At 38.1% G+C, this 13,316-nt stretch overlaps 1 protein-coding gene across 1 annotated transcript; it reads left to right on the forward strand.

The window, feature by feature from the left end:
- The first annotated feature begins 3,764 nt into the window (after nt 1–3,764).
- On the forward strand, nt 3,765–12,962 carry asmt2 (acetylserotonin O-methyltransferase 2). The gene is made up of 9 exons (XM_038728640.1): nt 3,765–4,103; nt 4,192–4,278; nt 5,303–5,477; nt 6,703–6,832; nt 8,178–8,246; nt 8,360–8,478; nt 8,831–8,968; nt 9,523–9,645; nt 10,786–12,962. Exons 2-9 carry the CDS (start codon nt 4,198–4,200, stop codon nt 10,995–10,997), a joined length of 1,047 nt encoding a protein of 348 aa, XP_038584568.1. The 5' UTR covers nt 3,765–4,103; nt 4,192–4,197; the 3' UTR covers nt 10,998–12,962.
- Nucleotides 12,963–13,316: the final 354 nt, after the last annotated feature.

The raw sequence follows: 13,316 nt of genomic DNA on the forward strand, positions 1-13,316 counted from the left end.
GTGGTTTCTGAAAAAGTTAAGCAATGCTTAACAGGTGCTCGAAGGGCTCATAAGTAAATAAATGTGCACAATAGATGCTTTAAATGTCAAGGCAATACATCTCATTATAAAGTAGAAAAAATGTATGTGGTAAATTATATTTATTCATGGAACAAATCGATGCAAAATTAATATTTAGAAGTAGTATAAATATTAATTGGTACAATTAAACAAATGTAGAAAATGGATCAAGTTAATATAAATACATAAAATATGAATAGTATAATTTCAAACTAAATAAATGAAAAAATAATAAGGAAATTAATGGTGAAATGTATTTTTTGGTAAATATGCAGGAACATGCATATATATAGCCAAGCCAATATGCAGGGACATACACTGCTCAAAAAAATAAAGGGAACACTAAAATAACACATCCTAGATCTGAATAAATGAAATAATCTCATTAAATACTCCTTTCTTTACATAGCTGAATGTGCTGACAACAAAATCACACAAAAATGATCAATGGAAATCAAATTTATCAACCCATGGAGGTCTGGATTTGGAGTCCCACTCAAAATCAAAGTGGAAAACCACATTACAGGCCAATCCAACTTTGATGTAATGTCCTTAAAACAAGTCAAAATGAGGCTCAGTAGTGTGTGTGGCCTCCACGTGCCTGTATGACCTCCCTACAACGCCTGGGCTCCTGATGAGGCGGATGGTCTCCTGAGGGACCTCCTCCCAGACCTGGACTAAAGCATCCGCCAACTCCCGGACAGTCTGTGGTGCAACGTGGCGTTGGTGGATGGAGCGAGACATGATGTCCCAGATGTGCTCAATTGGATTCAGGTCTGGGGAACGGGCGGGCCGGTCCATAGCATCAATGCCTTCCTCTTGCAGGAACTGCTGACACACTCCAGCCACATGAGGTCTAGCATTGTCTTGCATTAGGAGGAACCCAGGGCCAACCGCACCAGCATATGGTCTCACAAGGGGTCTGAGGATCTCATCTCGGTTCCTAATGGCAGTCAGGCTACCTCTGGCGAGCACATGGAGGGCTGTGCGGCCCCCCAAAGAAATGCCACCCCGCACCATTACTGACCCACCGCCAAACCGGTCATGCTGGAGGATGTTGCAGGCAGCAGAACGTTCTCCACGGCGTCTCCAGACTCTGTCACGTCTGTCACGTGTGCTCAGTGTGAACCTGCTTTCATCTGTGAAGAGCACAGGGCGCCAGTGGCGAATTTGCCAATCTTGGTGTTCTCTGGCAAATGCCAAACATCCTGCACGGTGTTGGGCTGTAAGCACAACCCCCGCCTGTGGACGTCGGGCCCTCGTACCACCCTCATGGAGTTTGAGCAGACACATGCACATTTGTGGCCTGCTGGAGGTCATTTTGCAGGGCTCTGGCAGTGCTCCTCCTGCTCCTCCTTGCACAAAGGTGGAGGTAGCGGTCCTGCTGCTGGGTTGTTGCCCTCCAACGGCCTCCTCCACGTCTCCTGATGTACTGGCCTGTCTCCTGGTAGCGCCTCCGTGCTCTGGACACTACGCTGACAGACACAGCAAACCTTGTTGCCACAGCTCGCATTGATGTGCCATCCTGGATGAGCTGCACTACCTGAGCCACTTGTGTGGGTTGTAGACTCCGTCTCATGCTACCACTAGAGTGAAAGCACTGCCAGCATTCAAAAGTGACCAAAACATCAGCCAGGAAGCACAGGAACTGAGAAGTGGTCTGTGGTCACCACCTGCAGAACCCTCCTTTAACTCCTCCTTTATTGGGGGTGTCTTGCTAATTGCCTATAATTTCCACCTGTTGTCTGTTCCATTTGCACAACAGCATGTGAAATTGATTGTCAATCAGTGTTGCTTCCTAAGTGGACAGTTTGATTTCACAGGAGTGTGATTGACTTGGAGTTACATTGTGTTGTTTAAGTGTTCCCTTTATTTTTTGAGCAGTGTATTAATACTGAAAAAATGCAAATAAATAAATAGGAAATTGTAAAGACAGAGAGGAATAAGTAGTTAAATGGATAACAAAATGACTACATTGGGAAATAATATGTAGGGACAGAAATAATTTAATGAGAAAACAGGAACAAATAAAAACAGCAATTAACAGGGAATGAAATAAAAATTAATAGGGTAATAATGTTTTACTAAACTTGTATGGAGGACTGATACTGACAAATTCAGAAATAAATACAGAAATAAATAAATGCTCAATAAATAAATAAGCATCCGATTAAACGCACAATAAAATAAAGTATATAAATAAATGTAAGCAGTAATTAAACTGCACAAGGAGACATAAATGTATATATATTTTAATTAGCTTCTTTATTTATTCACCTTTGTAATAATTACCTTATTTATTTATTGTCTGTTCTAATCTTCAACTTTATTTATTAATTACTTCTTTTTTAAATGTATTATTATGCGTGTGTTTAATATTTTTCTGTCTGTCTGTTTTATTCTTCCGTTACATTTTCTACCCTATTTATTTCCCCAATGGTATTTATTTCTGCCTGTCCTTTTTACATTTCTCTATGCATTTCTGCCTCATTATGCAAATGAGGAGGCGCTGTGTCTCAAGGTGTGAACTTCTCTCCTATTGGTGGACCAGTCAGACAGGAGAGCTCTAGGCCTGCTCTACCTGCACACATCAACAAGCTTTCTCCTCAAGTTCACCCCTTGAGACACAGCCTCTAAGTAATTAATAAATAAAGTTGAAGATTAGAACAGACAATAAATAAATAAGGTAATTATTACAAAGGTGAATAAATAAAGAAGCTCATTAAAATAGATATATACATTTATGTCTCCTTGTATAATTTAATTACTGCTTACATTTATTTATTTATTTTTTAGTGCATTTAATCGGATTCTTATTTATTTATTGAGCATTTATTTATTTATGTATTTATTTCTGAATTTGTCAGGATCAGACCTCCATAAACTGGGATGTAATGAAAAATAAATAAATGGCCTAAATGAGCAAATGCAGAAAAAAACTAAATGTTTCATCACCATTCACCATTCATCATGAGCTGAACTCCAAGATCTAAGACTTTCTCTATATACACAAAAGGCCTATTTCTCTCACATTTCTTGCACATTTTCGAGTGGCCTTTTATTGTGGCCAGCCTAAGGCGCACCTGTGCAATACCCATGTTGTCTGATCATCTTGATATGCACCACCTGTGAGGTGGATGTATTATCTCGGCAAAGGAAAAGTGCTCACTAACACAGATTTTGACTGATTTGAGAACAATGTTTGAGAGAAATAGGCCTTTTGTGTGCATAGAGAAAGTCTTATATCTTTGAGTTCAGCTCATGATGAATGGGGGCAAAAACTAAAGTGCTGCGTTTTTAATTTTGTTCAGTGTGTGTGTGTGTGTGTGTGTGTGTGTATACAGTGTATACACACACACACATATATATATATATATATATATATATATATATATATATATAATATATATATATATGTGTATATATATATATATATATATATATATGTATGTATATATATATATATATATATTCATAGCTGTGACAATAAGTTTAAGTGCATTGTACTGGTAACATTTTTGTAAGGTCTTGAATGCATTCACTTGTAATTAAGTATTTTTATATTGCTGTATTTTAGGCAAATGATCTGTATACTTGTCCCACTACTGCAGACATCATTGAACTGCATTAAAGCTCATTCATGTGAAGAAGCTCTGTAATGAACAACAGCCCAACAGCGCCCCCGCTGCTGCTCCGGATGATCCCGGAACTGCACCGCTTCGCAGAGAGACTCGTGTGTCTCCGTCAGGTCAGACTAGTCGCTGTTGTTGCTCATCGATCATCACGGCTGCGGTCCCATGCTCACTTCAAGATCAGGGAGCAGGGGATGTGATTTACCCGCTGATGATCCGTCGATCATTTCACACAAATTCCATCCCTGCAGCAGCTCCTCAGCAGCAGCTCCTCTGCAGCACACCACCGACATCTTGGTACTTTCCAAATAAAGAAAAAGCGAAACGAAACTCCCTGGATAACTAGACACCCAAAAAAGAGGAAAAGGCATCGGTCTTTTCTTCCCTTCGGATCTCGGACTATAATATCTGGTGAGTGATTCACAAACAAATGTAAACACAAACCGACCCTGCATGAATTCATGTAGTTATTAACGTGTTTGACTTGTTTCTGCATCAGGAGATAATGGCAGAGCATCTGTCCCAGAGTGAGCTGGACTACCCATTCAAACTTCTGGAGTATTTCAACGGCTTCAGGGTCTCAAAGGTAGGCCTAATACACATTGTAGAGTTTATTATTCCCCGCCACACAGGATAAGCGGTTGAGGATGGATGGAGTTTATTATTATAGAGGCTTGCAGGGTTGCTACTAACAGATTTATTCATTACTGATTAATCTGCTGTGGGGCTGCAACCAGTGTCTGTGCCAAGTCTGCATATTGTCTGCAAGATGTTTAGTCTAATATCATGGAAGTCTAAAGAAAGAAACAAAAAAAATAAATAAATTACAAGCTGGAACCAGAACATGTGTTGTATTTTTGCAATAAAAAAATAATACTTGCATTAATAAACAGTATCAATAGATGTGGATACATTTTCTGATCTGATTTGACTCCATTGATTGTTTCAGCATCAGCTGATTATTTGACTGATTGTCTGATTAATCATGTGTGAAATCCATCACAATTTCCCTGAAGGCTTCAGATTTCTATATTTGTCTGTCTGTTATGAGATAAAACACATACGTTTAGCATTTTGCTTGATATTTGACTCAAGTGATTAACCAACTATGAACATTTTAATGAATCTCACCTCAAAGTCCATTTAATATCTGTTCTGGAGCTTTCAGTCATATCACCAGTTCTACACCAGCAGATAGCGTTGCTCAGATGTCATGCAACTCACCCTAACATGCTCACAATGACGATACTAACATGGTTCAGTGTTTAGACAGTAGATATAATGTTTACCATGTTAATGATGTTAGGTTTGTGTGTTAGCATGCTAAAAGCTACTTATTTGCACAGCAAGCTGACGTAGCTGAGGCTGATGGTAAATTTTGTTTTGCAGGCTTTTGGGCATTAGTTTGATCATAAACCAAACTACTGGACACATTGAAGTGTTGCTAGATTGAAAAGTCAGAGGATCACCAAAGTTAGTGTGGTTCATCATCTGGGGAACAGCAATGTCTGTACAACATTTCATGACCATCCATCCAGTAGTTGTTGCATGGTTAAAAATCTGTCTACCAGCGCTGAGAGGTTTATGTGGCAGTTTGTGCTTTCCTCCAGGTGATATTTACAGCCTGTGAGCTGGGAGTATTTGACCTCCTGCTGAAGTCCCATGATCCTGTGAGTGCCCAGCATGTAGCCCAGGAGCTCAGCACCAGTGTGGACGGGATACAGAGGCTGCTGGATGCACTGGTGGGCATCGAGATCTTGGAGGTGGAGACCACAGACGGGACAGGTGAGAAGGACGAGGAGGAAGAGGCGATGAACAGATAGACTTGACTACTGCATTAGCTCTGTATGAGTGTACTACACTACATCAGGCAAAAAGTATGTGTCCACCTGCGCAAATCTCGGAGATGCTTGAACATTACGCCCAGCAACAGATTGTGGAACCTGGCTGCAGGTATTTGCTCTGAAACTATAGAGAGGTACATCTCTGACTCTCATTTCCACTTGGTGTTTCATGCAACAACTGCAGCAATTTCAGAGCTAGAGAGGTGTCACCGGGAGTCACCTGTAGGGATCCTTTCAGTGATGTTGTTAGAAACATGGTATAACAGTCTGAAAAGAAGGATTTTTTGTGGACGTAATTTTGACGCGTGCAATTGCCTCAAAGGAATACATTGCAGCCTCTGCAGCCGGTTCGAGACTGAAGCCATCCATTGCCCAGATTCCAAAACGTTCGTGAAAACCTGAACCAGGTTTAAAAATACCAAAATTATCCTTTAAAAACTAGATTATGTGTTACTTAAAAACCCTTTATAAAGGTTTGCTTATCAGATGCTACCAAATAAGATTACAATAAAATACTGAAGGCTCGCGGGACAATACAGTCGTTTTGCACGTTTGATGAAAAGTTCTTGTTAAATGCAATTCATGTATACTTTACATTACTGGTGACAATTTTAAAGTTATACACTGTGTTTTAGAAATCCTGTCCTCCAGTTTAGTTTAAGGAAGCTATAAAAAGCAACTTTTAGAGACTTGGAATTCGCTTGAGGTAAGTGATCCATCATAGTGAGCAATTTGTACGCTTTCTTTAATAGTTAGTCATGTTATTGTCATGTTGTGTATATAATGAGGAGGTGCTCTCCTTACTGACTTGTTCAAGGTTGTTCCACTGTTCGAGCTTTAAGAGTTGACCACCAATCAGCAACCACTTCAATACATGAAACTACTGAATTCAGATTATCACGAATGTTTAATAATCCATGTTTGTTTATTGTTTGTCTCTGAAGTGTGATTTTCTGAAAATATACTGTAGCTTGTGAATGCAGTTTGTCTCCCAAAACACAAAGATATTTAGTTAACTATCATATTTGACAAAGAAAAGCATTAAACCTGCACATTTGAGAAGCTGAAACTGAAAAGATTTGATTATCAGATACTCTTTTGTCTGCATGAATGACTGCTGTTCCTACTGTGAATATCCATGTCTTGAATGTCTTTTGTTAAAACAGCTTTGTACAGCAGCACTGATGTGGCAAATCTTTACCTGGCCAAAGGCAGCGCCAAGTCTCTTCATGACATGATCATCTACCAATCCCAGACTGTCTACCCGCTGTGGAACAACATGGTGGATGCTGTCAGGTTAGTGGGTTCAGATGGGAGTAGTCCAGATGACTGAACTGAGACATTTTGCATTTATCTCAGGCCAAAAACAACTTCCGGTTATGTGCCTCTCAACGTTTCTTGTTTCAACTTCATCACCTTTTTTTCTCAAAACTTTGAGGACTATTCAGGACTTTTGGAAAATGAACATTTATTTGATGTGAATAGTTGCAGTCAAGGTTTATAAATTTAAGTTGCCAGAGAGTAGAGTATAGTTGTTAAGGTGTTAAATATGAAACCATAACACAGCTAATCTATGAGGTTTCTGGTGAAACTGACGGACCAGGGCTGTTCATATGTTGAATAACAGCAAGGTAGCTACCGTAAAATTTCAATTAATAGCCCCGGCTTTTATTTGCTTAAATCACTGAACTCACCCTGCCCATATTTGGGATAGGTGTCTTTATCGGACAGGCCTTTAAGTCCTTTACCATGCTGGTAAATCTGAATGAATTATACTTTGGTGCTCATTGTTTCCGTCAAATGAACTAAATGATTGAAGTGCGGAAAATCTACCTGATTTAACAATGTGTACCGTGTCCATACTGACAGACGTTTAAACATTTATATTGGTAGGCATGATCTAAGCAGCTTAGAACTAGTTCAAATAAGTGACCCAGTTGGCTTCAAGAGGTTTTATACATCCAAAGAATTTCTACAAAACTGAGATCTGTGTTTCAATTAAATTCAGCTTTATTGGCATGAATGTATAACAACAATATTGCCAAAGCATCGTACAAACTACATAAGAACAATCAACCACATAAATTTCATTAAACAAGTAATTAAAGCGTATGTGTGTTTGTGTGTGTGTTTAAAAAAATAAAATATATTAAAAATAAAATAAATAAATAAAACAGTAAGCGTGTGTGTCAGTGTGTTTAAAAAAAAAAAGTTAAAAATTAAAATAAATAAATGAAACAGTAACGTGTGTGTTTATTATAATAAAATATTAAAAATAAAATAAATAATACCGTAAACATGTGTGTGTGTGTTTATTTGGCCAGTAAAAGGGACAGGCGTCTAATTGGGACTAGGCTTTTAATTGAAGTTTTACAGTAATCAGTTTGTGTGCAAGCATCACTTACAGAGTGGGCAGGAAGACTGTGTTTCTGGCTATTAAATGTTAAACTGAAGCAGTGAGGAATAGAAAATGCAGTCTAAACATACAAAGGTACACAGGTTAGCTAATAGCCTCCACAGCTGCTGTGCCTCTGAGAAATGTTTGCAGTACAAAAAACAAACAACACAGTAGGAAACTAAGAACAAACGCTGCATGTCAATGATTATAATTTACAGTAGCATCTAATTTTCCACCACCCAGGGAGGGGAAGAATCAGAATGAAAAGACCTTTGGCCTCCGACCAGAGGATATTTTCCGAGCTATTTACAGGTTGGTGTTGATTCTGTTGCTTCAGATGGTAATTGTGTAACTTCATCACCCTGTAACATTGAAATCTTTTAAGTTTTATGATTCAGTGTTTGATCATAAACTATACCACCCAGATCAGAGGAGGAGATGCTGAAATTCATGGGTCTAATGAACTCCACCTGGGTTCTTGACGGACACGACGTTGTGACAGCGTTCAACCTCTCCTGCTTTCAGAATATAATAGATCTTGGAGGTAAGAAGCATTTATATATTTATTTATGGCTAAACATTTTTGTTTGCATTAGGTAATGTCTAACAGTATGTCTTTTTGGCATTTTGACAAATGGAAATGATAAAATGGTAAATCTATAAAATAAATGATCATAAATAGAACATGTTTGTCTAAATTTCAATAAAAAGCAATCAGTAGATCAGGAGGTATAGGGATGTTAACTGTTCACAGACCCAAGCAGTAATAAAATGAACATTTTAAATTGCTCAGTTAACTCAGTTCAGGCTTGTCCAAAAAAAATTCACATTCATGTTACACAAAGTGAATTCATGTTGTTCACACGCTGACATCATTCTGTCTGAATAACTCTCAGGATGCACTGGTGCTCTGGCCCGTGAGATGGTGAAGGCTTATCCGTCCTCCTCTGTCTCAGTGTTTGACCTCCCGCAGGTCGTAGAGATGGCTCAGAAACATTTCTCTCAAGAGAACGATGCTGTTGCATTTCTAACTGGTGAGCCTCATTCTGTCTCATCACTACAAAAAAAGTACAAGGGATATTTTAGTAGGAAATGAATAGTTCTAATTGTTTATTGTGTGAATTACCTCTACTGTTTAAGAATAAACATGCTTGAGTGTTATAATTGAGAAACAGCATCACTCCAGAGCAGCTGCTGTTTCCAAGGTGAAGAACTTTGACATTCTGTTTTAATGAGGTGTCAGTTTGACTTCACGGTTATTTTGGAGGCTGTGGTGCTGTTTGGTGGTATTCAGTAATGCTGAGAAGTGTTTCCAATCCATTTAAAACAGTGAGTGCAGGCGAAACATTAGAATCCCCTCTCTGTATAATGCAATAAAATCCACAAGCATCAGCCTCCAAAATGATCATGAAGCTGACACCTCCTCAAAAACCATTTAAAAAAAACTAAACATTACATCCCTCATGAAGGGAGGATTTATCGCAGGGCTGTCTTAGCTTTAGCTACGTGTACCTAATAAAATGATTACTAAGTGTACATTTACAAACCCCTGTCTGGAGTGGTCACCTGCTTTCTGTTGTATATGCAGGAGATTTTTTCAGTGGTGAACTTCCACCTGCTGACTTGTACGTTCTGGCCAGGATCATTCATGACTGGCCGGAAGAGAAGTCCCTGGCACTGCTGAAGAAGATTTATGACATCTGCAAACCAGGTGAATATAAGAGTAAAATGTAATTTTACCTCTCTGGTCTACCACTGACTTGGTAGGCTAGTTTTTTTGTGTGATTGTGTGACACAAATTTACACAATAACACAAACAAACAAAAACACCAAAGTCACACAGTAACACAAACTAACTAACTGCCCGAGGCAGGTAGGTAAAATTACTTTGTCAATGGAGTCTGGTGACTTTGCCAAGAGCAATTTAGCGACTGTTTCTGGTTAAAGAAAAAGGATCTTACTCTTTATAAAAAGGTCTATCTCTTTGTAATGTTGTCAGACATTTATACTGAGCAAAATTATCCTCCTCTACATATTTTTGTGTTAAACATGTTTTTTTATTTATATTTTACAGTTAATACTTTTCCAAATTGAACATCAATTAAAAATAAGGCTGTAAAGGACTGTGTTCTTAGTAAAGATGGAAATATAACATTATTTATCCATAATACCCATCTCCCGAGCGTCAGTGATATCGGTGAGGTGAGGTGCCTACGCAGAGCCTAAAGGATACTAAAGGACAGTACCCACCCAGCCGGCCACAGCCTGTTCACCCTGCTGCCTTCTGGGAAGAGATATAGATGTTTCTGCTGCTGCACCACCAGACTGCAGAGCAGCTTTTCCCCCCAAGCTATCAGGCTCTTAAACTCAAATTCATCCTCAGCACTGCTGAATATTGTCTGCTATGTAGCAGAAAGGAGTTACAAACTCAATTTCACTATATAACCTGTTATATTGTGATAAAATAAATCTACCTACCAAACTACTACCCTTACCATGAAAAGCATCATGACCAACCTCATCACATTTGCTAGATTAATATAAATACAAATGTTTTGAAAGTCGAAGGACCTCTGACTGCTTTGTGTCCACACCCTCCTATTGGACACTAAGTCCAGGCTCTTGACCCAAACAAGACAAGTCTACAGAAAAGAATGGAGATGCTTCATTGTGCACTTGGGGAGAATATGTTGGGAACTTGCAGAAAAGAAGAGACAAGTATCAGTGTTTTTGGATTAGTTACCACCTTCCTCTGTACTGACACATGTTTGCTGATAAATGCAGAAACAGTTTTTACACTCACAGATTCACAACTTTCAGTACTCAGTGTCTTTGTTCGTCCTCCTGGCAGGCGGCGGTGTCCTGCTGGTGGAAGCCTTGCTGTTTGAGAACAGACGAGGGCCCGTCATGGCTCAGACCTTCTCCCTGAACATGCTTGTGCAAACGGAGGGCCGCGAGCGCCCTCCATCCGAGTATACCAAAATTTTAAACAAATCCGGCTTCAGCAACATTCAGGTGTGCTGGACCGGCAAGACCTACGACGCGATCTTGGCCATCAGATGAGCTCAGACTAAGACTGAGTCACGCGAGAGTGGGAAAGTGAAGAAAGGTCAACTTTTTCAAGGCCTTGGAAAAGTTGTGAGGTGGAAAAAATAAGCGTTGCCAGTCTCAGTGCACATGGGTCTGCAGTATATGTTGTGGTAAACCCTTGTGAGATTATTATCACTATAACTCAAGTTGTTTTTCAAGGATCATGTCAATAAAAACATTCTCTGTATTGAGGTTAAGGAAGCTTAGCATAAATACTGAAAACCGGGGGAAACAGCTTGCCTGGTTCTGTGCAAAATAAGGTAACAAAATCTGCATACCAGCACATCTAAAGCTCGTAAATTAGATAATTATAGCTTGTTTGTTTTATCTGCACAAACATTGAAGTGTAAAAACAACATGTTGTGGTTAAATTGGCGGGTTTTGTTTCCCTTTTTCCAGTCTAAGCTAATGCTAAGCTATACTCACTGGCTGCTGGTTGCAGCTTAATATTTTATGGACAGACATGAGAGTGGGTCATCTAACTTTCTGCAAGAAAGCGAATAGTGAGTGTTTACAAAATGTGGAACTATTCCTTTAAAGGTTTCCCATAGACACCCAATATAGTATCAGTCATTTTGTAGATATTAGACTGGCCTAATTTTAATAATGTTTAAAAGCAAAATAAGATGTTTTACTTTGTTGCTTGTTTGACTTTTTTATTGAGATTCTCAAAAATACCCAAATCTGCTCAATATTTGCAGTCATATATTTTTATATATCAGCCGCCTATCACCAGAATCAAACACTAAATAGTGCTGGGTACATATCAGATTAAAGTTTTCTTATTGGTCACAATGTTTCTGGTGTATTATGGAGGCGCATTCCAAAAATGATGAACCCATTATCAACATATTATAGATATCTTTTTATGAACGGTCAGCCTAAATGTTGGACCAACGTCACATAAAGATAGTCTGTAAATAATGTGCAAAACATTTTTTACGAGAAATTTTATATTTAAAATCCTGGATTGGATAAAATAGATTTTTCTTCATCGAATTTTTCACCTTTTTTAATATTTAAAATGAATACCCACACATTCCCATAATATGTATTTTTAAAACAAACAAAACAGATAATTAAACTGTAACATGTCCATCTAATCTACAGGGTGATATGACTGGTATCCAATTTAAATGTGAAGATAAAAGTAATAGTTAATAACAGATGTTTTGGGCAAGTTTGCACACTGTTGAAGAAAGTCTTCATCCAATGTCTTTGCATAAATTTATTGTTATTATTTTGTGACTACTTCTCTTTTTAAGTCAATAACATTAAAAGTAACAAAGACACATGCACACATAGTTCTACATCATTTGTGTATACTTGTCCTGCTGTTGGTGAAAAACTAAAAGTTTCAGAAAACACTGTGTTGTGATGTTGTTACGTGTGACTGTGTGTTTGTTGTGATGCTCTGTGTGTGTGATGAGTTCAGGTTCCCCCTCAGACTGTATGTAGATCAGAGTCTACAGGACAACCCTTTATCGCCATCGTTCCTCTGCTGGTGTTAGAAAGTTCTGCGTTTCTTATTTTGGGCTGGTAGTTGTGTAAACTTCTAGTTGAAGGAAAATCACTGTAGTATTTCTTATTGATGTTTGTTTGTTGCATTTCCAGAACATCATGTGTTTATAGAAAGTAATTTGCATAATCTCAGTGCTGAAAATGTCATATATATTGAATACATTCTAGATAACAGTGTAAGCAGGGTTTTCTTTTTAAGTTGACTATATAATTTTTTTGTGATTTGCATCTGTGTCATAGATAATGTGAATGCAAAATATCAAGATGTTTGATAGAAACATAAAAAAACTGTCCTTTTTGAATCATCACATGGTACTGTAAGCTTGTTTTCTGTCTCCTGACATTCCACATGTTGGCAGCATGCATCCCCCAGATTAAATACATTTAAAAATAAAAAATACATTTTTTAAAAATGTTGCAGTTCTAATGTTGCAGTCTTTTATCCTTGCAGTTTTTCAGTTGTGGGAATAAGTACTCAGATCCTTTTTTTCTAAGTAAATTTAACAATACGATAATGTGAAACTTTTCTTAAGTAACTGTTGCGCAGCAGTTGCAGTACAAAGTAGTGCAAATAAAAACAAAATATATTAATAAGGTGCACAAAACAAATGTACACAATGTCAGAAATGAAAGTGTCTTAAATGTTAAGGCGCAAATCCAAAATATAGCCTAAACAATGCCAAAGGTCAACAGTAATAGTAAGGATCTTTAAAAAAACACAAATGACATAAAAGAACAATGAGATGTTTCAGAAAAGGAAGATTAGATGAT

This window comes from Micropterus salmoides, unplaced genomic scaffold, assembly GCF_014851395.1.
Source record: "Micropterus salmoides isolate LMB-PRFRI ecotype aquatic unplaced genomic scaffold, ASM1485139v1 Ms_hic_scaffold_19, whole genome shotgun sequence".
NCBI classification, from domain to species: domain Eukaryota; kingdom Metazoa; phylum Chordata; class Actinopteri; order Centrarchiformes; family Centrarchidae; genus Micropterus; species Micropterus salmoides.

Excerpts from the sequence above, each read along its gene's own strand:
- asmt2 (XM_038728640.1), top strand. The coding sequence starts at position 4,198 with ATGGCAGAGCATCTGTCCCAGAGTGAGCTGGACTACCCATTCAAACTT. Across the intron at positions 4,279-5,302 it reads ACGGCTTCAGGGTCTCAAAG|GTGATATTTACAGCCTGTGA; the intron begins GTAGGCCTAATA and ends GCTTTCCTCCAG. Across the intron at positions 5,478-6,702 it reads GGAGACCACAGACGGGACAG|CTTTGTACAGCAGCACTGAT; the intron begins GTGAGAAGGACG and ends TTGTTAAAACAG.